The 27993-nt window shown below is 42.5% G+C and overlaps 2 protein-coding genes across 9 annotated transcripts; both read right to left on the bottom strand.

Annotated features, from left to right (window-relative positions):
- Positions 1-67: 67 nt before the first annotated feature.
- LOC110506601 (differentially expressed in FDCP 8 homolog) lies at positions 68-17980 on the bottom strand. Of its 8 annotated transcripts, none has more exons than XM_021586332.3 (12): positions 17790-17980; positions 14499-14624; positions 12448-12542; positions 11930-12079; positions 9636-9777; positions 9131-9295; positions 8521-8648; positions 8093-8206; positions 7523-7603; positions 2026-2115; positions 1772-1881; positions 68-1494 (listed from the first exon to the last, which is right to left on the bottom strand). In XM_021586332.3, the coding sequence occupies exons 1-12, from the start codon at positions 17860-17862 to the stop codon at positions 1401-1403; spliced, it is 1368 nt and encodes a 455-aa protein (XP_021442007.3). In that variant the 5' UTR covers positions 17863-17980; the 3' UTR covers positions 68-1400. The 8 variants fall into 8 exon arrangements, with proteins under 8 accessions (XP_021442007.3, XP_021442004.3, XP_090078544.1 ...); XM_021586329.3 differs by having other exon boundaries at positions 2026-2166; positions 17790-17977; XM_090222418.1 differs by having other exon boundaries at positions 2026-2166; positions 12376-12542; positions 17790-17969.
- A 3693-nt stretch (positions 17981-21673) lies between these two features.
- LOC110506599 (tubulin beta-3 chain) lies at positions 21674-27778 on the bottom strand. Its single transcript, XM_021586327.3, has 4 exons — positions 27462-27778; positions 23690-23798; positions 23341-23451; positions 21674-23062 (listed from the first exon to the last, which is right to left on the bottom strand). The coding sequence occupies exons 1-4, from the start codon at positions 27516-27518 to the stop codon at positions 21990-21992; spliced, it is 1350 nt and encodes a 449-aa protein (XP_021442002.1). The 5' UTR covers positions 27519-27778; the 3' UTR covers positions 21674-21989.
- Positions 27779-27993: the final 215 nt, after the last annotated feature.

Below are 27993 nucleotides of genomic sequence, written 5' to 3'. Positions count from 1 at the left end.
CACCAGGGTAACCCGGGACAGATAATTGAATCTCTTCATTCACTGGTCACATTTTCCACGATGATCAGGCAGAAACAATCTTTATATACAGTTTACTGTTGGTACACTGTTCAAAACAGCATTTAGTATGGCCACGGCACATAGTAATATTTGCATTAGCCTCTGCCACAGGCCTGGAGCCAAGGGCTACATTGGCAAAGGCTGCCAGTGTCAGCTAAAACAACTCCTCACAACAGAATTCAATAATACATTATTCATGCTTAATGTCACATGACCTTACAATTCATGTTTATATCTGGATTTTCACTAACACATGGAACATTACACTTGCATGTTATCAAGAACATTATGCAGAGGAAAACATAACACGGCCAAACACGCATTATTTTAAAACAAATAATTTGTCAACATTAACATTTACACGCTCATGTGTCCAGAAGTATCATTGGTCAGCTCAAGGAATGTGCCATACTTTGAGGCGGGCTGCAAACCACCCCACAACAATACTGTTAAATAGATGACTTGATCAATGGGTAAATGCAGTGTTCAACTAGATTTCCAAACATTTCAGTACACAATGTCAAATTAAGATATAGTTAATCAGCACATCATAATGAGCTCTCCTTGACATTACCCTCTTGACATTGTTTACATGACTGCCCAATAATTATACTGTAAAAAAGTACTGCGTTAAAGTTCCCTAAGACATAACATAAAACCACATGTTCTCTTCTCAAGTGTTTCAGGCAAATCATTTTTGTGGTGTTCAAACAAATAATCAAAACCAATTTGAGTGTCCTTGTCCATCACGTAACACATTGTTTCACAACAGGGGGGTGAAATACCTCATGCCCCTAGGGAAGTAGTTTTGAAGAACTATGACCTAACCTCACTAGAAATACCTGGCTCTTATCAATGCCAGTTAAGGCCTGTAGGTGAATGGTAGTTGTTGTTAAATTGATTTGTTAAGGTGAATTTGGAATTTAACACCTACTTCAGGGTAGTTAAAGATATAGATTGTTAAGAGGTAAAGACAGTTATTGCAATTCATGCCTGCAACATGATGCCCATACAGTACTCCCACACAGTAACACACATACTGAACAACATTGGCTTAGTGTTTCTGTGGGCTATGCAATGCAGCCAGTCTCAGAGTATAACACTTCATTACCGGATCATATAAAACTAGTATCTTGCTACCATCTTCCGTAGTCCACTGAACTGGAACAAAGTAACTTGAAAACATCCCCACAAAAAAAGAGAGAGAGAGCAAGAGGGAAAGCTAGTCATGTTTGTGTCAGAAAAATGTCTTGATGGTCCTCAACATAAGAAAAAGTGCCATGGTCGCTCCTACAGGTGGTCAGTCACAGTGACAGATGGACAGGGTTAGATGGACAGGGCTACGTGTCTCTCGGATACGGCGGATCGTCGTGCTTGCGTTCGGTCATCCGGGCACATTTCGGGCAAGTTGTGGAATTGTCATAGAAACAGTCCCTAAAGAGAAACAGCACACAGGAAATAGCCAAGTGTCAGCCAATCACTGATATTATAGATGAACACTACATATGTCTTATAAACGTGTCTGCCAGTGGAGGCTGGTGGGAGGCGCTATAGGAGGAATGGCTCAATGTAATGGCTGGAATGGAATAAGTGCAACAGAGTCGAACATGTGGTTTCCATATGTATGATGTGTTCCATTCATTACAATGGGCTCGTCTTCCTATAGCTCCTCCCATCAGCCTCCTCTGGTGTCCACAGATAAGGGACTGACCTGTGGAAGACAGCAGAGCAGTCGTGACACACTGAGGTGTGGCTGTCAAACGGGAACAGGATGTCTCCCTCCTTACACAGCTCACACATAAAGCCTTTGGCTTGGCACCGCTGGAGAGGGCAATAGACAGGGCACAGGTCAGTATCACAGGTCTCTACAGCTCAGTAAAACATCTGCCTGCTCCATTGGTTCTCCCCAGAATGAGTCGGGTTCTTCCTCAACTTTGTGACAGACAAGTACTGTATACAACTCACGTCACAGTCCAGTTTGATGTGCTTGGCAAAGGTAGTGTGGATCTCTGTGAGAGAGCAGCTGAGTCTGCCACTAGAGATGTCAATCAAATCCTGCAGAGAGTACATGTCATTGTTCTCCACAAAGTGCTGGCGATCATGGAGCTAAGAGGAGAAGGGACATTCAAATAAATAAAATATATATACAGTGCCTTGCGAAAGTATTCTGCCCCCTTGAACTTTGCGACCTTTTGCCACATTTCAGGCTTCAAACATAAAGATATAAAACTGTATTTTTTTGTGAAGAATCAACAACAAGTGGGACACAATCATGAAGTGGAACGACATTTATTGGATATTTCAAACTTTTTTAACAAATCAAAAACTGAAAAATTGGGCGTGCAAAATTATTCAGCCCCTTTACTTTCAGTGCAGCAAACTCTCTCCAGAAGTTCAGTGAGGATCTCTGAATGATCCAATGTTGACCTAAATGACTAATGATGATAAATACAATCCACCTGTGTGTAATCAAGTCTCCGTATAAATGCACCTGCACTGTGATAGTCAAATGTCGTTCCACTTCATGATTGTGTCCCACTTGTTGTTGATTCTTCACAAAAAAAAATTGTTTTATATCTTTATGTTTGAAGCCTGAAATGTGGCAAAAGGTCGCAAAGTTCAAGGGGGCCGAATACTTTCGCAAGGCACTGTGTGTGTTATATATGAATATGAGAGAGAGAGAGAGAGAGAGAATAATAATGAGAGATGAATAATAACATCTGCATAGTAAACAGTAACTTACTTATTATTACTATTATTGTGATTACTATAATTATTAATGTTTACTGTAGACTGTTACCATTTTATTGTTATTATTTTTGTATTATTATTTACTACAATTTTATATTATTATTTAGTTACAATGTATATTGTATACATTGTTGCTTTGGCAATATTGACACAATGTTTTTTATGCCAATAAAGCAGCTTGAATGAGAGAGCGAGAGAGCGAGAGAGCGCGAGAGCGAGAGAGCGAGAGAGAGACATTTCCATATCAATTCAATTAGGTTAACTGACCAACTGAATGTTAATTAACGGAATGTAATAACTAAAAGCATTGTGTGAAATTTGAGCCCCTTTCACTGTAAAAACAAACCCTTACTTGGGACAATATTTTCTAACACTTTTACATTTATTTTTACATTTACATATGAACTAGAATAATCTCCTCTGGTGCTGTATGTATCATATACCATAACTGCTCACAACTAAGCCTACATACGACTGTATGCATGTCAGAATGTACAGTAGCTGTGTAACATCGAGGTCACCCATTAACTCACATAACTTGCATATTGACATTTGTGGCCTAGCATTACCAAGACCATTACCCCTACCTAAACTCAGCAACAAAAAAAACTTCCCTTTTTCAGGACCCTGTCTTTCAACGGTCATTTGTAAAAGTCCAAATAACTTCACATATCTTCATTGTAAAAGGGTTTATACAATGTTTCCCATTCTTGCTCAATGAACCATAAACAATTAATGAACATGCACCTGTGGAACAGTCGTTAAGACACTAACAGCTTACAGACGGTAGGCAATTTAAGGTCACAGTTCTGAAAACTTAGGACACTTAAGAGACCTTTCTACTGACTGAAAAACACTAAAGAAAGATGCCCAGGGTCCCTGTACATCTGCGTGAACGTGCCTTAGGCATGCTGCAAGGATGCATGAGGACTGCAGACGTGGCCAGGGTAATAAATTGCCATGTCAGTACTGTGAGACGCCTAAGACAGCACTACAGGGAGACAGGACGGACACCATCGCTGAACCAGACAGGACTGGCAAAAAGTGCTCTTCACTGACGAGTCGCGGTTTTATCTCACCAGGGGTGATGGTCGGATTCATGTTTATCTTCGAAGAAATGAGTGTTAAACCGAGGCCTGTACTCTGGAGCGGGATCGATTTGGGGGTGGAGGGTCGTCACGGTCTGGGGCGGTGTGTCACAGCATCATCGGACTGAGCTTGTTGTCATTGCAGGCAATCTCAATGCTGTGCGTTACAGGGAAGACATCCTCCTTCCTCATGTGGTACCCTTCCTGCAGGCTCATCCTGACATGACCCTCCAGCATGGCAATGCAACCAGCCATACTGCTCATTCTGTGAGTGATTTTCTGCAAAACAGGAATGTCAGTGTTCTGCCATGGCCAGCGAAGAGCCTGTATCTCAATCCCATTGAGCACATCTGGGACCTGTTGGATCGGAGGGTGAGGGCTAGGGCCATTCCCCTCCCCCAGCAATGTCTGGGAAATTGCAAGTGCCTTGGTGGAAGACTGAGTTAACATCTCACAGCAAGAACTGGCAAATCTGGTGCAGTCCATGAGGAGGAGATGCACTGCAGTACTTAATGCAGCTGGTGGCCACACCAGATAGTGACTGTTACTTTTGATTTTGATCCCTCTTTGTTCAGGGACACATTTTTCCATTTCTGTTAGTCACATGTCAGTGGAACTTGTTCAGTTTATGTCTCAGTTTTTGAATCTCATGTTCATATAAATATTTACATGTTAAGTTCGCTGAAAATAAACACCAGTTGACAGTGAGAGGACGTTTCTTTTTCTGTTGAGTTTATATGTACATATCTACTTCCATTTCTCCGTACCCTTGAACATCGACTCTGTAATCCATATTACACTGAACAAAAATATAAAAACACAAAATGCAACAATTTCAAATGTTTTACTGAGTTAAAGTACATAAAGAAATCAGTTCATGGCTGTGCGAAAAACATTGGATATTGGCAGGAACTGGAACATGCTGTTGTACACGTCATACCAGAGCATCCCAAACAGGCTCAATGTCTGGTGAGTATGCAGGCCATGAAGAACTGGAAAATGTTGTCCATAGCTTATGCCTTCCCATACCATAATCCCACCAGCAAACCACTCACCCAATCGACACCATACACACTGTCTGCAATCTGCCCGGTACAGTTGAAACCGGGATTCATCTGTGAAGAGCACACTTCTCCAGCATGCCAGTGGCTATCGAAGTCGGTTACGATGCCAAACTGCAATCAGGTCAAGAACCCGGTGAAGACGGCGAGCACACAGGTGAGCTTCCCTGAGATGGTTTCATGAGAGTTTGTGCAGAAATTCTTCAGTTGTGCAAACCCACAGTTTCATCAGTTGTCTGGATGGCTGGTCTCAGATGATCGCGCAGATGGAGGTCCAGGGCTGGCGAAGTTACATGTGGTCTGCAGTTGTGAGGCCAGTTGGACATATTCTCTAAAACGATGGCTTATTGTAGAGAAATTAACATTAAATTCTCTGGCAACAGCTCTGGGGTGACATTCCTGCTGTCAGCATGCCAACTGCACACTCCCTCAAAACTTGAGACATCTGTGGCATTGTGTTTTGTGACAAAACTGCACATTTTAAAGTGGCCTTTTATCATCGCCAGCACAAGGTGCACCTGTGTAATAATCAGCTTCTTGATAATGCCACACCGGTCAGGTGGATGGATTAACTTGGCAAAAAAGAAATACTCACTAACACATTTGTGCAAAGCATTTGAGAGAAATATGCTTTTTGTGCACATGGACAATTTCTGGGATCATGAAACATGGGAACACTTTACATGTTCCCTTGATGTTTTTGTTCAGTATTTATAGCCAATCTATAATTGCTCATCGTGCACTTATTCCTTGTGTTAATAGTTTTTTCTCTATTATTAAAAACATGTACATTACCAGTCAAAAGTTTGGACACACCTACTTATTCAAGGGTTTTTCTTTATTTTTTTCTACTTTGTAGAATAATAGTGAAGACATCAAAACCATGAAATAACACATATGGAATCATGTAGTACCCAAAAAGGGTTAAAAAAATCCAAATATATTTAATATTTGAGATTCTTCAAATAGCCACCCTTTGCCTTGACAGCTTTGCACATTCTTGGCATTCTCTAAACCAGCTTCATGAGGTGACCATGACCTGGAATGCATGTGACAAGGTATACAGAAAACAGCCATATTTGGTAAAAAAAAAACAAGTCTATATTATGGCAAGAACAGCTCAAATAAGCAAAGAGAAATGACAGTTCATTACTTAAGACATGAAGGGCAGTCAATACAGAACATTTCAAGAACTTTGAAAGTTTCTTCAATTGCAGTCACAAAACCCATGAAGCGCTATGATGAAACTGGCTCTCATGAGGAACGCCACAGGAATGGAAGACACTGAGGATCATTTCATTACCAGCCAAAATAAATGCTTCAGAGTTCAAGTAACGTCAACATCAACTGTTCAGAGGAGACTGCGTGAATCAGGCCTTCATGGTCGAATTTCGACAAAGAAACCACTACTAAAGGACACCGAAAAGAAGAAGAGACTTGCTTGGGCCAAGAAACACAAGCAATGGAAAATAGACCGGTAAAAATGTGTACTTTGGTCTGATGAGTCCAAATTGAGATTATTGGTCCTAACCGCCGTGTCTTTGTGAGACGTGGTGTGGGTGAACGGATGATCTCCGCATATGCATTTCCCACCGTAAAGCATGGAGGAGGAGGAGGTGGAGGTGCTTTGCTGGTGACACAGTCTGTGATTTATTTAGAATTCAAGGCACACTTAACCAGCATGACTATCACAGCATTCTGCAGCGATACACCATCCCATCTGGTTTGGGCTCAGTGAGACGATCATTTGTTTTACAACAGGACAATGACTCTTCAGGCTGTGTAAGGACTGCTTGACCAATAATTAGAGTGATAGAGTGCTGCATCAGATGACCTGGCATCCACACCCCCCTGACCTCAACCATATTGAGCTGGTTTTGGATGAGTCGGACTGCAGAGTGAAGGAAAAGCAGCAGACAAATGCTCAGCATATGTGGGAACTCCTTCAAGACTGTTGGATAAGCATTCCAGGTCAAGCTGGTTGAGAGAATGCCAAGAGTGTGCAATGTTGTCATCAAGGCAAAGGGTGGCTATTTGAACAATCTCAAAAACAAATAAATACATATTATATAACACTTTGGTTACTACATGATTCCATATGTACTATTTCATAGTTTTGATGTCTTCACTATTATTCTACAATGTAGAAAATAGTAAAAATAAAGAAAAACCTTTGAATGAGTAGGTGTTCTAAAACTTTTGACTGGTAGAGTGTGTATATATATATATTTATTTATTTTTCTTTATTGTATTCTGCATTGTTGGGAAGGGCCCATAAGTAAGCATTTTACTTAGTCTACATCTGTTGTTTACGAAGCATGTGATAATTTAAACTTGATTTGATTCTTATATCAGTATGTTATTAATAAAAGGCCAGAGGGTGGCGCTGTTGCAGCCCATACTATCAGCCATGACCTCAGCAAAAATTGGTTCCTCTGGGTTGTTTAAAAATAAATACTGCTGCAAGACCTTTATGCAAGGCACTGGACACAAATGCAATGCCCTTTATGATGTTGTGGGGGTGTTGGGATGATGTGTTGATATTGCGGGGATGTTGCTGACCTGCAGTAGCAGCCGTGCCTCCATGGCCTCCTTACAGGTGATGAAGTAGGGCTTCATCAGTAGGATGTCCTGACGGAGCTTCTGCAGGGAGGAACACATTCAGACACAAGCCATCAGTCACACCCTGATTCCATGGGCCAATGTCAGACAACATGTTCTTTGGGAAATCACTTTTGAATGTGCACCCCACCCCATATTTCTAATTTCATGGAACTATTTTTTTTATATATACCATAAGCAAGTGTTTTTCCTTCTCTGGCCCAACAATCTGCCCAATGACAGAAACAGCTGTCTACCTCCCTCAGTATTCTAATCCCTCACCACAAAACACACTGGCACAAATTGAATTGCTGACTGGTGAGAATCTCCTGAAAACAAAAGCCTGGTCTACTGTTTGATAGTACAGACAAGGAAGAGCTCCCAAAACAAGTTCTATAGCAAACCCAGACTTCATCCCAGTTTATATGGAGTGGAAATAGAGGGCAAACCAAAAACTGTACAAAAAGACAAAAACACATTTCAATGAATTTATGGCACAAAAATAATCCCTGTTGCTGATATGTCACCTACCCTGATCTCCACTAGTTCCTCCACAAAGTTGAAGAGCAGTGGGTTGATCTCCCTCAGTTTCAATACAGGCCGAGGTAACATCAGGGCCAGGTAACGCATGGAGGAACGACATACCTGACCAGAGAGCAGGGGACACTGTTAGAGATAGAACTGCACAGAATGCAAATAGTCAAACACAGACATTAAGAAAACAGTGTTTTAATGTGTTCTGTCTCCATGTGATTCACTGTGATAGGGTTCTATGCTCTCAACATTATTATTCCTGGCTTCAGGCCTGGTTCTTCAGTGATTTTTATCCATTACACGGTCACCAAAGGAAACAGCGGTGCATTCTCTTACCAGCTGCTCATCATGTAATATAATGTAGAGTTTGTTGAAGTGCCTCGCTGTGTGAAAAACAGTGTGCTATTAGCATCTCTCTTTGGTACCTTGCGTGGCTCAAACTCCCAGTTGTGGATGACGCGTGCAGGGATGACAGCGGTGTCATTCCAGTGGCAGGTGCTGCAGTAGTACTGGCCCGTGTAGTCACACTGCCTGGCCTCGCTTGGCACGCCCCCTACAGGACAACACAGTGCAGCATGGGGCTCCGTGAGTGATTATAACACCACGCCACACAACTCACTGATCATGCAACTCTCACAGTCACACACACAACTCACTGATCATGCAACTAACACTGTCACACAACAGAACAAATATTTTCCTAATCACAACATAATTAAATGCTTAATGAGATAGTCATTCTCAGCTATGCTGAGTTGTAGTAAATGCTCTAGCTAAATCTCTTTAGATCCCCACAGAGGAACACTAAGACTTATTGGGCTCCAGGTTTATCTTGTACAGTACAGTATGTTTAGTCACAGTCTGTGAGAGGAGAAGAATGTCCACACAGGCAATTGACCCAGAGGTTAGGCATTGCTTTTATAACTGTGATTGTGTTAAAACAACAAGGGTCCATAGACATCATGCTCATATATTTCAATTTGTGCTGACTGCTAATTGGCTATCAAGTCAGTCTCATAAAGGCTGAACACTCACTTAGTGACACAGGCGTGCGGCACTCGGCACAGCGGTAGTCCTGCCGGTCCAGCCCGATCTCTGGGCAGATGCTGAGCTCATACTCTGACTTGTGGCTGACCTTTGACCTCACACAGGGCTTGTTGATGAGGTTCAAGCACTTGCTATGGCAACGGTAGTAACAACCTGCGAGAGGAACAGGGAGACAGAGATTAGTCAACAGCTAACTACGGTTTTAAAATTCAATATATGACTTAAGATTTTGGAGAGAAAGTTGGCCATACAGTACACCAATTCATTCAATCTCTCTCTCCAACTCAATTAATTCATCAGGGCCAACGTCGACCAATAGAAGGCCTCAAGAGGGCAGTGTTGCCTAGCAACTGAGCGCTATTCAGTTTTGGTTGCTTAGCAATGCTCTCTCTTTTATATGTTTACCCAAATTCAGCCATACAGCTGCAACCGTTCAGTGTCCATGAGGTTTTACCACTGAGAACATTTTGGCTTAGTTTTAATGCACTCTTACCTGTGCAGGTGTACCAGGTCTGGATGAGGCCCCAGATGATAGTGCTGCACTTGTCACACGTCTGTTTCACACTCTTGCTCTTCTCCTTGGAGAAACGATGCTCCAACAGCACCCTCAGGTTTGGCTCATCCTCTTCAGGGTCCTGTTGAGAGACAAGGAGCAGAGCCAATCAGAACCCAGCACAAGAGCACAGCATTGTGTCAGAGGCCTACACTACAGTCTGTTATTAATCAACTGAACGAGTTCACTGCAGCACTTTCAACCCACTCATTCTCAGTGTGTGAATGACACCAAAACAACCCATATTTAAAACAATTCAGGCAATCCCAGCAGAATCCAGACACTTCATGAGCTATAAGGGGTGGTTTCACATGTTCTTTTTTAAGTTAGATGTGACACAACCACAGAGAGAGTCTGACATAAAATGAGGAAACAGGGACACGAAGACCAAAACAAGACTTACAGTGCCTTCAGAAGGTATTCATACCCCTTAATCCACATTTTGTTGTTACAGCCTGAATGAAAAATGTATTAAATTGATTTCTCCTCTCTCACCCATCTAAAGACAATACCCCATAATGAGAAAGTGAAAACATGCTTTTACAAAGTTTTGCAAATATTTTGAAAACCGAAATACAGAAATATCTCATTTACATAAGTATTCAGACCCCTGAGTCAATACATGTTAGAATCACCTTTTGCAGTGATGACAGCTGTGAGTCTTTTCGGGTAAGTCTAAGCACTTTGCAACCTGGATTGTACAATCTTTTAAAATTCTTCAAGCTCTATAAAGTTGGTTATTGATCATCGCTAGACAGCCATTTTCAAGTCTTGCCATAGTTTTGACTTAAATCAGCTTAAATCTAACTAGGCCACTCAGGAACATTCAATGTCATCTTGGTAAGCTAATCCAGTGTATATTTAGCCTTGTGTGTTAGGTTATTATCCAGCTGAAAGGTGAATTTGTCTCCCAGAGTCTGTTGGAAAGCAGACTGAACAAGGTTTTCCTCTAGGATATTGCCTGTGCTTAGCTCTATAGCGTTTATTTTTATCCTGAATAAAACTCACTAGTCCTTGCCAATGACAAGCATATCCATAACATGATGCAGCCACCACCATGATTGAAAATATATAGATGGGTATTCAGTGATGTGTTTGCCCCAAACATAACACTTTGTATTCTGGACATGAAGTCAATTTCTTAGCCACATCTTTTGCAGTTTTACTTTAGTGCCTTACTGCAAACAGGATGCATGTTTTGGAATATTCTTATTCTGTACAGGCTTCCATCTTTTCACTCTGGCATTTAGGTTTGTACTGTAGAGTAGCTACAATGTTGTTGATCCATCTTCAGTTTACTCCTATCACAGCCTTTAAACTCTGTAACTGTTTTAAAGTCACCATTGGCCTAATGGTGAAATCCCTGAGCGGTCTCCTTCCTCCTCGGCAACAGAGTTAGGAAGGGCACCTGTATCATTGTAGTGACTGAGTGTATTGAAATGCCATCCAAAGTGTAATTAATAAGTTTACCATGCTCAAAGGGATATTTCAATGTCTTTTTTTTAATTTATTTTTTTACCAATATGTGCCCTTCTTTGCAAGGCATTGGAAAACCTTCCTGGTCTTTGTGGTTGAATCGGTGTTTGAAATTCATTGCTCGACTGAGGAGGGACCTTACAGTTAATTGTGAGTTTGGGGTACAGAGATAAGGTAGTCATTTAAAACAATTATGTTAAACACGATTATTGCACACTATTATTGAGTCCATGCAACTTGTGACTTGTTAAGAAAATGTTTACTCCTGAACTTATTTAGGCTTGCCATAACAAAGGGGTTGAATACTTATGGACTCAAGACATTTCAGCTTTTCATTTTTAATTCATTTGTAAACATTTCTAAAAAACATAATTCCACTGACATTATTGGGTATTGTGTGTAGGCCAGTGACACAACATCTCAATTTAATAAATTTAAAATTTAGGCTGTAAAACAACAAAATGTGGAAAAAGTCAAGGGGTGTGACCACTTTCTGAAGGCACTGTATGTTACACACTAATATTGTATTGACATTTCAAGAGGTAGTGAATGATTTGTGAATGGTTTTCATGCATACACAGTTCACAAGTGCTCTGAAAACAGTTAAAAAAATAAATAAAGAATTTAAGTTGGTCGACTCTTCTACGTAAATACAACTACCTTCCTGCCATCTACCTCCCATGACTAATTTCTTACCCCCTTAACTCATGGTCTCTTGGTAGTTCAATACTTCCCTCCAGCCTCCCCTCTGGTCTTACCTTGAGCTCCTGTAGTTTGAGGCGTAGGTGGATCAGTTTGACCACAGTGTCCTTCTGTCTCTCTGAATGCTCAGGCAGCTCCAGGATTAATCTCTTACACTCCTCTATGGCCATCTTTAGCTGCTCAATGTCCAACGCTACAAACGAGCTCTGCACGGGGACATCCATCATAATTTGCAAATAAATTAATTTTAAAAAATCCCACAATGTGATTTTCTGGATTTTTTTTTCTCATTTTGTCTGTCATATTTGAAGTGTACCTATGATGAAAATTACAGGCCTCTCATCTTTTTAAGTGGGAGAACTTGCACAATTGGTGGCTGACTAAATACTTTTTTGCCCCACTGTAAGTCCATGCATGGGCAAACACGGGCACATACTGATTGCCATTTAAACTGCACATAGACAAATGTATCCATCACAGTCGTGTTTTCAATATGAATTACTTTTCATGCAACCACACCGACTGGTCAGTGGTTCACCAACATCCAAAATGGCCGTATAAGGATTGTCCTTACGACAGGTCGAGAGAAGTGGTCCTCTGCCAGTCCCAGGTCCATGGCTCGGTCCAAACTCTGGCTTCGGCTCTCAGAGAAGAGCTCAGGTCTCAGCTCTGAGGAAAGACAAACAAGAAGTACTGTAAGCATCGTTCTCTCTCTCTCACACACACACACACAACCTTTTACAGAACACACATTTGTCTAAAAGGAGTTTCACCCTCTGAGTGGATAAAGCAGTCACAAGATACTGTTTTTATACAAATACGTGCTCTGTTTAAAACCAGAGGGAAACAGGGAAGGACTACTGCCTTTGAAGTGCTAAAGGTTGCTAGGTAACAGACTTAAGGCTATACAGCCTCAAGATTAACAGGAAGATATGGTTAACCTAACAGTCCCACTGTACGGCTGTGGGCCAGACATTAGTTTACGCTCCCACAATTTCCACCTCACCTATTGGATTTAACAAAGGCTATCGTCCCTGATTTGCAATAATCTTATTCTTCTTCGTAAAATTATTTGGGACACGTTTATGCTACTTCATTAAAGGGTTTGACAACAAAGAACTTAGAATTATAGTACAAAGGCAAGTCATGGCAGATAGGAGCTTTATTCTCTGACACCAACTCAAATGTGGGTTTCTGTATTATCAGACTAATCACACAGATCAAAGCATTCTGACAATCTGATAAAGAAAGTTCTCCTTGGTTTAGCTCGGCTCCCAATTTCAGCACCAGAGCATACACAGTTCAGCTCTTCAGTCATTAAATCAAAGGGAGTGCTGGTAGCTTGGGGGGCATGTAAACGGATCAAATATTTAAAGCCTTAGAGGAACCAGAGAGAGGCTTTAAGCCATTTTGTGAGGTTTTGTGCCAGGGTACACAGTACAAGATATTGGCTGAGGGCTAGCCTCTTTGAAACTCTAAGCTTCTACATCTCCAAAGACCACTTCTAGATTAAAAGCTGCTTCCCAAAGCTTTTACTTTTGGCTGTAACAGACGCCTCAACACAGTAAGAAACCGATCAATTAGGCCTAAAGATCCAGAGGGACAAGATTCCACTCCTATCATCATAAAAAAAATATAAATATATATATATAAATAATGAAAATACAGAGATGCTACATGACATTTGCATCAACAGTTAGCCTGGACCACAAACAGATGTCTACCCTCGGCAAGAAGCATTTTGGGTGTCTAACAATTGACTAGTTCATCAGATAGACCTAAAGCCAGAACATATAATTTCAAACAAACAACATTCAGCAGGTAGTCTCAAGTTAGCCTGTATCAAGTAAACCCATAGCTAATCTCCCTATCTAGGCCTGCATATTGTTTGTACCTGCATACACCTCAGATGACATCATGGTAGCGAGAGACAAGATATCCTGAGTCGCTGGCTGCCAGAGAGAGCTGGAGAGGCAGACAGATGCAGCTGAAGCCTAGGCAGTGTTCTAGTGAACTGAGCTAAGTGTAGGCATATGATTACAGGAATCGTTCTGAACCACAGTACTACCTAATGCTCCTGTCTCAGTTCCTCTCATTACTTTTGGCCCACAACTACAGATCCAGGGTCAGTTGGTGTTGTTGAAGAGCTCATAATGGTTAGGGCGCTGTTGCAAGATTGGTACTAAAATCAGATATTAAGCAACAGAGATGGAAAAAACAGCAGCCTTCTTCCTCTTTAAGTCTATGCTGTTGTTCAGCTGTAGTCAGTCAGTCACATCATTTCAAAATGTCTAGATTGTTTCATCTCTTGCAGACTATAGTTCTGCAGACAATGCTTGCTCTGGTACAGGTTGCAGCTCTAATCTTGCAGATGCAGCCTGGCTGCACAGACAACATGAACTGACTTCACACCAGGCTACTGCACTACTGCTGCAGTGTCATCAGGTTGTCTGCCCATCCATTCTCCAGGCCTTTGCTGAGATGAGCAAAACACACAGAATCTGCCTCTGCATTCTCTTCTCATTACATGGCAATCACATTCAGCACTGGTGTTAATTCATTTCACATGTATACTGGGACCCATCAATGAACTAAGCTACTATCCAACGCGCCAGTCAAACTCACCATCTTGAGGGGGGGTTTTACCCCCTGGGGGTCCGCCCTCCTCCTCCTCCCCCCGGTCAAAGGGGTTGAGGCGGGCTTGGCGAAAAGAAGCAGGTCTCTCATGATATTCCATCTCACAGGCTACATCTGTGGAAGACACACAACACATGGTCAGTCATGAACCAGAAGGACGAGAGACACACGGACTAGGCTACGTTCCGCCAAGCCTCAAGAGAAAAGGGGGGGGGGGGGGGGGTCGCTCTCACTTGACACTCCCTCAAGGACAAAGTGGATATTTTATATCCAGTCAATATGGCTGTATTGACATTTATTGCTTTGGTATTTGATCATGTGAGTGTTGATCTTCCCTGTTTTATAGACAAAGGTGAGCTACCATAAGCATGAGGATATGGGTATAGAGAATTGGTACTCAGGCATTGTTGATATGTTATGATGTCTTGTAGGGATCAGATATTGACACATGTAATATGCATTATCACAGACACATAACCATAGCACAGTCATCAGAGCTGCAGGATCAGCTCAGATGAGCACCCACACTGTCTGAAAACAAGCAAGACTCCCATTAAAAGTAATAGTTAGTTTACAGGGCTGTCACTGTTTTTGCTTTGACTTATAGCCTAGACATGTCCTCAAATACTAGTTTATAATTTTACATGCATTTTAGAAGCTATTTTATCAGAGGGGGAACCAAGTCACTATTATTCGAGTCACAAGCAAGTGTCAAGTCGAGTCCCAAGTAGAAGGGTTCAAGACTCGAGTCAAGTACAAGTCGTGCATTCTAAGAGCAAGTCAATTCCAGTCACAATTTGAAGTCAAGTCTCAAGTTTTTTTATTTTTTATTAAACTATACATGCAACACCTTGTTCAACTACAAATCTTTATTTATTGGGTCTACCAGACATACCTTTGGATTATTTTGTCTACAGCACATTTTGATGATGTAATTGTAAAATAGGGACCTTGCAGCAGTCATAAGGGCGTGACATCAGCAGAAGACACTCAACATGCTCAGAGTGTAGACCTATTTACACCTTGGTGATCCAATGGTGAAAGCGCCATATCATACAAAATATACAAATTAGATTTACCTAATATACACCGGCAATAGCCTCTGCATCAGGCTTAACCTGTCCTTCCTGAACAGACACAGGTAGAGGGCAAGACTGTACAGCCTCCCCCTGAGAAAGCAAATCGAATCTAACAGGAGCTCAAACAGGTAGACCTACCTTATATAAGCACTTGGCACCCAAGACCATACAATTAGCAATTACAACCAATACACTGGTTCTAAAATGTAAAAGGAAAATGTCCACATCCGTCTTAAATCAGACTTAATGATTATTCATGATATTTCAACACCATGCATTCATGGAACAATCACTTGTTCACGCACAACAAACATGACAGACATAAGACACAGATACACGGAACTCGGACATAATCAGGGAATTACGGACAAAGGAAACCATATATTTAATTAAATAAACATTACTTCTACCTCAAGAGTCTTACGAACGTTCATATGCACTATACACATCGCGCGATGCGTATAGTGCACATGAATGTTTGGCTAAATGAAATGGTATCGATCGTATGTTTATCAAACCAGAAACAGAAATGTCTACGTGTTGCAATAAACGGTATGGGGATAGAATTATGAAACTTTAGCAATTATTTTAGTATTCGATGGAATATATATTTACCTAATAGGGCCTATGCATTTCAACGTGTGAAAGCAACAGCAAACGCTTCAACAACAGGAAAACGTGATGGGTATAATTTGTGAAAACGTTCCAACAGTAATCTGTAACAAAAACTTCGTAAAGTACAAGGTTGCCAACAAACGCATACAAAGTAGCATGATCAATTCACCTAGCTAACTAGCTTCCGAATAGGCATCAACTCACCACGTAACTTATTCTTAATGTTTGTCCATAGACTACCAGACATACATTTTTCGGAATAAAACGTGGTGAGTGAAAAACTTAATGAAATAGCCCACTCCCTACCCGGTATCTTATTCTGCCGCTATACAACATTGTACGCGTTGTTTGTTGGCAACCTTGTTATTTACGAAGTTGTTGGAACGTTCCACAAATTATACCCACCCGGAAAAAAACGTTCTTCACTGGCAGGCGTTTGGAGAGCGCAAGTGAACATCCGCGCAGGTGGCTATGGTGCGTCTTCGCCACAATAATACATTTTAACAACAAATTCCAAATGCCAGCTTCATAAGTAAATTACCAATTTCAAGCAATTGTTACATACCAAAACACCAGTAGGCCTATGATAATAATTGTTGCCCCATTTCTGGTAAGTTTACAAAGTAAAGGGTTAATATTCTTGATCACCACATTTTTTTGGAGCTGCATATTTATTTATTTATTATGGCAATCGTCTCTTCCTACAATTAGACGTTTGCGCTGCACTCGATCGTATAGTTGCACAGCAAATCATCAATCGCTTCGCTAGCTCACCCGACCTGTGATGATTGACAGTTTGCTAGTCCAAACAGAGTGCCGCGTGTGCGTTTCACTAGCCAATCTGTTGCAGGTTTTTTGCAAGGGCGATGCTGCGGCTACTGTCTCTGGCTGCTTGTGGAAGTCAATCCACGTATACTCTGTGCCACAAAATGAGTGACAAAACATTACAAAACCTGGCCAGATAATTTTAATTCATGAATCTCAGGTCAAAGTCGAGTCATTTTCTTTTCTACCAAGTCATCAAATTTGTTACTTGAGTCAAGACTCGAGTCGAAGTCATGTGACTGAGTCCACGACTTTGTTTTATACAGAAAATTCGTATACAAGTCGTATGACAATATTTTAGTTTGACAATAATTCTATTAAAACATTTTTGATATCACATGCCTTTTATTTTTCTGCATAACTAAAATCAGGAGTATGCCTCTACTGTCGTTTATTCAATTTAGACTGTTTTGGATATCTCCCTGACCAATATGGCTGCCATATCACTACATTCTGGAACTTCAAGGGTTTCTGACATTAGCCATCTATCTAGTAATTTAATAGTATTTCAACTAGCTAGGTAGCTAACGTTACCTACAAAACGAAAGGGTAGCACGTAAGAAGGTTCCGAGTTTTAAAACATTGGAAGACTTGCATAAGCCAGGCAGCCAGCAACTTTAAACGGCAATGTTATCAACAATGTTAGCTATGAAAACTAAAATCACTGTAAATATTAATAGCTAGCTAGCTAGCAAAACTGTAGTTAGCTTAGCTAGCTAGACTACTTGCTAGCTAACATTCCCTAGACAGGTATACTTACCCCATTGTCGACCTCCAAACAACAATATTTCATCCGTATATGATTGACGTTGGACACTTAAAACGCCGTGCATTCAGTTTTATTCGCAAATATATCCTGTATCCTTCTTGGGTTCTCTGTCATCAGCATCACACAGAATGATTCCAATGTTTTCTCTGGATGTGTCAGCGCAGGAATACTGCTCTGCAGCGATACCTCGCGGGCAGTTTATGTAACAGCAACCATGACTGGTGTTTTGCAGGCAGTATTGGTATGCACTTGATGCATGCGTGCATGATACAACATTCATAAATCAACCTGTATAACGTGGCATTTTGTTTCTTGTATCACTAGCTCTGGCTTAACTCCTCAAAAAAATGAGCTACACAAATCTGAGTAGCATTTGGTGAATATTGCTTTGGGACATTGCTTTTTCAGTCATTATCTGCTTGTTTTAAACCAACAGGAGCATCGTCAGCTCATGAATGCCAGAGCAAGAAAGGAAAAGATAAATCTTGCTTTTGTGTTGGTGGTCATTATAGAGCCATTTCTCAAGTAGCTCTTCTCATCACTCCTCTATGTGTTAATAGAACTAGATATGGCCTTTACTTTGCTAACAGTGTCAAATACTTTTCCTCTACCATTTATTTTTATTTATTTCACCTTTCACCGTTCTCATTTACAATTGCGACCTGGCCAAGATAAAGCAAAGCAGTTCGACACATACAACAACACATAGTTATACATGGAGTAAAACAAATATACAGTCAATAATACAGTAGAAAAATAAGGCTATATACAATGTGAGCAAATTAGGTGAGATAAGGGAGTTAAAGGCAAAAAAAAAATGCCATGGTGGCGAAGTAAATACAATGTGGCGAGTAAAACACTGGGATGGTAGATTTGCAGTGGAAGAATGTGCAAGGTAGAGATATAAATAATGGGGTGCAAAGGAGCTAAATAAATACAGTAGAGGGAGAGGTAGTTGTTTGGGCTAAATTATAGATGGGCTATGTACAGGTGCAGTAATCTGTGAGCTGCTCCTCCTAGTGAGGGAGATAAGTGTTTCCAGTTTCAGAGATTTTTGTAGTTCGTTCCAGTCATTGGCAGCAGAGAACTGGAAGGAGAGGCGGCCAAAGGAATAATTGGTTTTGGGGGTGACCAGAGAGATATACCTGCTGGAACTTGTGCAACTGGTGGGTGCTTTTTTCAGTAACACCGGGTGGAAAAATGGCTACCTGTTGTCTTTTGCTCGAGAAATACACAAAGAGCCATCAGGTGGACACTGACACAATGTTGTTGTACACGCTCATTTTTCAAAATAAAAGCCTGAAACTATGTCTTGTGATACTAGACACATTAAGGAAGCCATAGAAAAAGGAATCTCGTTGATATCCCATTCACTGCTCAATAGGAAAGCATAGGAAGGGACTCTTATTTAGAAACCGCTGCATTCTGATTGGATTTTTCTCATTCTTTTGCCTGCAATATCAGTTCTGTTATACTCACAGACAATATCTTTACAGTTTTGGAAACTTTAGAGTGTTTTCTATCCAAGCTGTCAATTATATGCAAATTATATTTTCTGGTCCTGAAAAATAGCCCGTTTACTTTGGGAACGTTATTGACCCCTGTCTTTCAAAGGTAATTTGTAAAAATCAAAATAACTTCACAGATCTTCATTGTAAAGGGTTTAAACACTATTTCCCATGCTTGTTCAATGAACCATAAACAATTAATGAATATGCACCTGTGGCACGGTCGTTAAGACACTAACAGCTTACAGACGGTAGGCAATTAAGGTCACAGTTATGAAAACTTAGGACACTAAAGAGACCTTTCTACTGACTCTGAAAAACATTAAAAGAAAGATGCCCAGCGTCCCTGCTCATCTGCGGAAACCTTCCTTAGTCATGCTGCAAGGAGGCATGAGGACTGCAGATGTGGCCAGGGTCTGGGGCGGTGTGTCACAGCACCATCGGACTGAGCTTGTTGTCATTGTAGGCAATCTCAATGCTGTGCTTTACAGGGAAGACATCCTCCTCCCTCATGTGGTATCCTTCCTGCAGGCTCATCCTGACATGACCCTCCAGCATGACAATGCCACCAGCCATACTGCTCATTCTGTGAGTGATTTCCTGCAAGACACAAATGTCAGTGTTCTGCCATAGCCAGCGAAGAGCCTGGATCTCAATCCCATTGAGCACGTTTGAGACCTGTTGGATCGGAGGGTGAGGGCCATTCCACCCAGAAATGTCCAGGAACTTGCAGGTGCTTTGGTGGAAGAGTGGGGTAACATCTCACAGCAAGAACGGGCAAATCTAGTGCAGTCCATGAGGAGAGGCACTGCAGTACTTAATGCATCTGGTGGCCACACCAGATACTGTTACTTTTGACCCCCCCTTTGTTCAGGGACACATTGTTCCATTTCTGTTAGTCACATTTTTTAAAATGTTATTTTACCTTTTATTTAACTAGGCAAGTCAGTTAAGAACAAATTCTTATTTTCAATGATGGCCTAGGAACAGTGGGTTAACTGCCTGGTTCAGGGGCAGAACTACAGATTTTTACTTTGTCAGCTCAGGAAATTGATCTTGCAACCTTTCGATTACTAGTCCAACACTCTAACCACTAGGCTACCTGCAGCCCCATGTCTGTGGAACTTGTTCAGTTTGTGTCGCAGTTGTTGAATCTGATGTTCATACAAATATTTACACGTTAAGTTTTCTGAAAATAAACGCAGTTGACAGTGAGAGGACGTTTCTTTTTTTGCTGAGTTTATTTACTGCATGAGGAAGCTGGAGGTGGCAGGCCTCCTGTGTTATGTGGGGATGCATCTTTGAGATTAGAGAGGCTATGACAGGGTCTGCGTGTTCTGTGACACTGTATAAAGAGCTGCTCTGTTCAGGGCCCCTTGCCACAGGCTCTAAGTGTTGAGGCATCGCCAGCATGTGATCCACCCAGCCGACTGTCCCCATACATTGTAGAAGAGAGAGCACAAACAGCCTCCATCTCTCTCTAACCAGCGAGCTAGTCACTGCTCTTCCTGTTTCTTCAAGAAGTGCAGGTGTTCTTGAGATTGTTGATTCATTTTTGAATGTGTAAAATTTGCAGCACTCTCCACATTTCACCTGTTGCTCCTTGTCCTGCAAATCAATTGGCTCCAACCGTATGCACTAGAGCTCCTGCCCCCTTTTAGAACAGGGGTAAGCAACCGGGTTTTGATCCAACAAGGCACCACACCTGACCAACTAAACTAATTGATCAGTTCAGTGATTGCCTAAATTCAACTCACCTGGTCTTCCAGGTCAGTTAAATGCAAAACATGAAGTGCCTGCACACTCCAGGACCGCCTAGCTATTTTAGACCATGCAGATAAGTATGTAATTAGCCTGCTGAAGGCCTTCCATCTTGTAGATCAGCGGTGTCAAACTCATTCCATTAGGGCCTAGCCCTAGTGTCTGCTGTTTTTTCCTTTTAATTACGACCTAGACAACCAGGTGAGGGGAGTTCCTTACTAGTCAGTGATGTTAAGTCAGACACGCAACCCCTCACATGTTGTAGATCATCCATCTTAGCTCCTCACAGCATGTTCTATCCAGACTCAACCCATGCTGCCCAAGGTGTGCCTCTACCTCCAGGGGACCGAGATCCAGTATTTTTATCCAGCATCTAGGTCACCTCCACATGGGACTGTCATGCAGTGGAGTCCAAGTTCAACAAGGCTCTGCTTTATCCTATTTTTCTAGAAGAAAGACCCCTAGTCATTGTACTGTAATACACTGTTCCTGTTTCCACTAAAAACAACCTCAGAAACACTGAACACAGTGTATCAAAACAAGATGGTGTATAATATCATTCTTGTTTAATATCCCCAAACAAGTCAGAAAAAGCTAATTCCAAAGTAGGCTTGAACATGTTTATTATTAGAAAGTAAGGGCTATTCGTCATCCATTTCACACACTTTATTTCACCCATTCAACTTAGTGGTCTGTCTGGGAGGTTTTTATCAACAGGATAAATCAACAGGAGGCCATGAGTTGGTCAGAGGGCTAAGGGAAGTGGGGCTAACAGTTAGCAAAGACACAGTGAGAGCAGGGGGGGGGGGTATAGGGAGGGAGGGTTATACAGTATAGTGTACATGAGGCAGATAACCCTGCTACACACCGACAAAGCGCTGTCGGCTGAGTTTACACAAGCGTGGCTCTTCTTCCAAGGTGTTCACCGGGCCTGGCTCTCTGACTCTTCCTCGTCGTCTTCATACATCTCTCCCTCCTCCTCGGTGGTGGCGTCCTGGTACTGCTGGTACTCTGACACCAGGTCGTTCATGTTGCTCTCTGCCTCGGTGAACTCCATCTCGTCCATGCCCTCTCCGGTGTACCAGTGCAGGAACGCCTTGCGGCGAAACATGGCGGTGAACTGCTCGGAGATGCGCTTGAACAGCTCTTGGATGGCCGTGTTGTTCCCGATGAAGGTGGCGGACATCTTGAGACCGCGGGGCGGGATGTTACAGACGGCCACTTTGACGTTGTTGGGGATCCATTCGACGAAGTAGCTGCTGTTCTTACTCTGGATGGCCAACATCTGTTCGTCCACCTCCTTCATGGACATCTGACCACGGAACACCATGGCCACGGTCAGGTAGCGTCCGTGACGCGGGTCGCAAGCGGCCATCATGTTCTTGGCGTCAAACAACTGCTGGGTGAGCTCAGGCACAGACAGTGCATTGTAGCACGCACTGCCACGCGCCGTGAGGGGGGCGAAGCCAGGCATGAAGAAGTGCAGACGGGGGAAGGGCACCATGTTGACAGCCAGTTTGCGGAGGTCAGCATTGAGCTGGCCGGGGAAGCGGAAGGAGGTAGTAACACCGCTCATAGTGGCCGACACCAGGTGGTTGAGGTCTCCGTAGGTGGGCGTGGGGAGCTTGAGCGTGCGGAAGCAGATGTCATAAAGCGCCTCGTTGTCAATGCAGTAGGTTTCGTCTGTGTTCTCCAGCAGCTGATGGATGGACAGGGTGGCATTGTAGGGCTCCACCACTGTGTCTGATACTTTAGGGGAAGGCACCACGCTGAAGGTGTTCATGATGCGGTCAGGGTACTCTTCCCGGATCTTGCTGATGAGCAGGGTCCCCATGCCCGAGCCTGTGCCCCCTCCGAGGGAGTGGGTGAGCTGGAAGCCCTGGAGACAGTCACAGTTCTCACATTCCTTCCTGACTACGTCCAGTACTGAGTCCACCAGCTCTGCTCCCTCTGTGTAGTGGCCCTTGGCCCAGTTGTTACCAGCGCCACTCTGACCTATAGGGCAACAACACACTTCAAGATAGAGCTTCAGCAATTATCAACGCTGCATTTGTACAGGGAGCTACACATTTACATCGTTTTAAGGACATTTGGGAGCATTTACTGTAAGTAAATAAAATCAAATGTCTTTAAAGGAAATATTACAGACTATTTATGTTGTTAATGGCAGAAGAGACTGTAAATGGCAGATTGACTGTTATTGCCAATACACTCTTCCAATGCAATCACTAAGCACTGCAGCCATATTTAACCCACGTTGGACAGATACTGACCGAAGATGAAATTGTCTGGTCTGAAGAGTTGTCCGTAGGTCCCAGAGCGAACACTGTCCATAGTTCCTGGCTCCAGGTCTACTAGGATGGCCCTGGGGACGTACTTAGAGGCTGGGGAGAGACAGCAGATGAGGTTACCTGCAACGCCCTAATAAATACTACTGTATATCACAGTCAAGTTCAGTACAATAGGATTAAAGTGGATATTCTCAAGGCTAGATAAACCCCAAAGAGTGAGAGAGTGTTCAACTGAAACAGGTCATCACAAGTATTTGAGCAACAGGGCTTTTAGTGTTGTGTTGTTTCTGGGCTTGTGTAGATGTGTATTTAGTTCCAGTATCAGACTCACATGAGGCCTCATTGTAGTAGACACTGATCCTCTCCAGCTGCAGTGGGGAGTCGCCCTCATAGTTCCCTGTAGGGCTGATGCCATGTTCATCACTGATCACCTCCCAGAACTGCACAACACAAAGACACAAACATTACCAGTAACACATAGTTCTATACAAGCAAAGTGGATGGAAACTTCAACAGATTTATAGTCGGGACCATATTGAACTATCACTTGGGTACTTGGAGGTGAAATTAGTGGGGAGCTCTAGTAAAAACTGTTAGAGGAGTGTGGGCCAATGTAAGTTGGGATAGTGGGCATCTAGGCTTTGTCTGTCATCCATCCTGGGTTCTGCTTCATTGATCCATGACCCCATTTAAGCCAACAGTTAGTCCAGCTGTCTCCACCCTCCCCCAGGCCCTTGGGCCGCTAGACTCATACTGAGGTAGAGGCCCTCTCAGAGGGGACAGACTCCATCTGGAGAGGCTCTCTCTGCCTCAACACACACACACAAAGTGTGTTGCTAGGTAAAGAGACAAAAGAGGGCACTGCCTAATGAAGTCCCCTTGATCACTTCAAATATGTATACGGTCACTGAGTGTATAGGCCAGTGTGTGTGTGTGTGTGTGTGTGTGTATATATATATCAGACAGAGAGAGACAGAGCCCTATGAAAGTCTAAAATAGAACACAGACAGCACTATCAAGGGCAAACACAGGACACGTAGTTGGAAGGAGGATGCCAAGTGGCCATATCAAGTCACAGATTAGATATTGTCCATTTTACAGTTTCTCATTACTATGCAATAGAAGGTCCATATGTGCAAAGTGCAGTTCTCCTTTAATTAGCAAAAAACACCATCTGGGCATTCACTAAAAGCAGACAAAAACACCAAAAAGATACTGTACACAATAACAATGGTCACTCAAAAGCCCCATAGTGATCCCATATTGGTATCAGTGTGTTAATCCCATATTTGTGTCACTCAACAGCCAGACAGATGAAGTGACATGGCCAAGATAAAGCCAAGATAAAGCAAAGCAATGAGACACAAACAACACAGAGCTACACATGTAATAAACAAACGTAATGTCAACAACACAATAGAAAAGTCTATATACAGTGTGTGCAAATGAGGTAAGATTAGGGAGGTAAGGCAATAAGTAGGCCATAGTGGTGAAGTAATTACAATTTAGCAATTAAACACTGGAGTGAGATGTGCAGAAGATGAATGCACAAGTCGAGATACTGGGGTGCAAAGGAGCAAAAAAATAAATAACAATATGGGGATGAGGTAGATGGATGGGCTATTTACAGATAGGCTATGTACAGGTGCAATGATCTGTGAGCTGCTCTGACAGCTGATGTTTAAAGTTAGTGAGGGAGATATGAGTCATCAGCCAGTGATTTTTGCAATTTGTTCCAGTCACTGGCAGCAGAGAACTGGAAGGAAAGGCAGCCAAAGGAGGAATAGACTTTGGGGGTGACCAGTGAAATATACCTGCTGGAGCACGTGCTACGGGTGGGTGCTGCTATGGTGACCAGTGAGCTGAGATAAGGCGGGGCTTTACCTAGCAAAGACTTAAAGATGATAAGCAATGATTTATAGATTAATCCCATATGGTGTCAGTGTGTTGACAAAAACAACCTTTCCTCTATCCCTCTGTACAGACTGCTGTGACCAAGGGCACCACACCCAGTATGAAGACCATCTTATGTCTGAGCTCTGACAATGGTGTCCCTCTTCCTCTCTCCAAGTGCTGTACTCCCTCCTTTCCCTCCCTCCCTTTCTCTCCTCTGCAGAAGATACTCCTTAGTTCTCTAATGATCTATCCTGTCCCAAACAGACGTCCCCTGCCATCTAAATCAGTAACTAGGAGTTCCTCTTGTTCCTTAATTATGGCTCTGTAACTCAATCTGGCAATATCTCTTCTAGGGGACAAACAAAGAAACAGAAAATAAATCCAAAAGGGAGAGACAGAGATTAAAGGGAAACCGCTAGACTGCGATAGAGAAATACAGAGTTAGATGACTAAAGAGTCTGTAGGGAATTTCTGCTCTCTCATTCTTAGTTACTATCGCTACACTGGCAAAAGTGTAGAATTCTTCCATTGTCATCGGACTTCATCCTGTACTGCATTAGCAATGGCAGATGTGTGGTGCTAGTAGACATACTGCCATATCATAGTTAAGCATCAGAATGAGCTCATCATTGCAGTATATCAGACGACAAAAAGTCCCACTCCCAACACCCCCCCCCCCCCCCCCCCATCTCTCTGGGTCTCTCTTTGTTGGGAGTAACCTGAGCATTAGGAACAAGTCATTTTCCCAACAACTGCCCCATTAGAGAAACGGTGGTCAGAATCAGCAAACGAGCCGAGTCACTAGTGAAATACTCCAGAGGGGAGTGAAGAAAAGTGGACACATGACACGTTCACTTGTCCAGCTGTGGTCAAACAAGTATGTTTCAGCTGATGCTGTAGTTGTACATTTGGTTCTGGGTAATGATGATTATGGTGATGAGGCTGATTACGATGATGAGGTTACGTAGCTGTCCGAAATCCCTACAGAGCCTGCTGAGGCTCAGAAAAGGCTGCCTTAAATGTTATGAATAATAAATGTCCCATCAGGCTGAGGAGACAGTAATCATTAGCCCCCCTATGTCTTTCACTCTGAAATGATTTCCATTTATGATCCACCATGTTGAACAAATCGTCTCCAGCTCCAGTAGAGACTCACAGATCATAGTGAACCAATGTAGGCTATCCCCAGATGGTCAAAACACAACAAAAGGGGAGAAGACCTGTAGACCGGTTTAGTTTTAGATGGTCACATACAGCCAGCCAATCAGGTAATGTAAGTGCAAGTGAAGCCATCCAAAACAGAGCAGCAACAAAATAAAAAGCTGTCTACTGTTGGCTAAAAAAAAAGGGTCACAGTCACACACTGTAAAATCTGCATTACAGCTTTAGACAGAAAAGCTTTCAGCATTTAGGCAATATCCTTCCTGAAGACTCACTGTCTAATAAACCATCAAAACGGATAGCAACCCAAACCACTAGTCAGTGCGATTGTAGGCTATTTGTAGTGGTAACTTATGTCCAGGTATCATCAATTGATCCTCCATTAATACAACTTTGATGTACTGATCAGTCAAATAGGTCACATGTCTATCTATATAGGCTGTCAACTACTACATATACTGGAAGCTGCTTTGAGAAAGAGAGCTATACTTGTCATTGTGACATTGGCCTGTAAATTGTGTTCGGGCCCTAAGTGGAGTGTTTGCGCAGCTGGACAAGCTCCAACAGTCCGAGCCTTTGTCTGTCTGCCCCCCCCCACCCCCCAGTCCACCCGAGGGCGTGGTGGTTTTCAACAGTGTCTCACCACGCCTTTCTGTGCATGATACACTCGCAGTTTACAAAAGATGGTGGATCTCTGTCCGTTAACCATTAAAACAAATGGTCACAGTTCCGGTCTGGTTAAGGTGTGGGCTCTCCCGGTTTACTCTATTGACGGTGTATGAACCAGAAAAAAGGAGAGTGTGAAATGCGCCTCTTCCTTTTCCGTCTCAGAGTTTACTCATCTCTTTCGCAATCTGCGACACAGGCGGGGATTCTAAACTATTCAACTAAACTAACGTTACCGAGTAAACCTGCCGCCCCACAACTTCGGTGCAACAAAAAAAATATACGTATGCATTACATTAAAAAAGATTACACAACAAGGCTTAAAATGGCACAATAGCACTTGCGTAAAAATATTTAAAATAATCATATTTTGTTAATACCTTGGCTCCGATCTGGTTGCCACACTGGCCGGCTTGAAGGTGAACGATTTCCCTCATCCTGTCCTCTGTGTGTTATGTACGTCTTCTTGCGGATGTGGGAGAGTTGGAGAGGGCGCTGGTCCCAGTCGCACACGGAAGCAAAGGGAGTGTTATGTGCTGAGTGGAGGTTTTATCTTGCGCAGGTCTGCTGTGTGGCGAAACGGGTACTCTGTTCCTTCCACCAATTGCTGACGTAATCTATGTTCTGGAGAGAGACGGTCGCTGACCAATGGCAGACACCTGCGGCAGTGCATCCCAGTGCGAGTCAGGGGAAAACTAACGGGACGTGGCTGACTTGCAGACCGATATTTCATCAAATTTGGTAAAGGTAAAAACCTCTTAAAGTTGTAAGTACAAGAACAATTCCCAGGACATAGACATATGTTGGCAGAACGCTTAAATTCTTGTTAATCTAAATGCACTGTCCAATTTACAGTAGCTATTACAGTGAAATAATACCATGCTATTGTTTGAGGAGAGTGCACAGTTATGA

The sequence above is a fragment of the Oncorhynchus mykiss genome, chromosome 26 (assembly GCF_057628025.1).
Source record: "Oncorhynchus mykiss isolate SJ-2025 chromosome 26, ASM5762802v1, whole genome shotgun sequence".
Lineage (NCBI taxonomy): Eukaryota > Metazoa > Chordata > Actinopteri > Salmoniformes > Salmonidae > Oncorhynchus > Oncorhynchus mykiss.
This window is presented reverse-complemented; position numbering and strand designations above follow the sequence as displayed.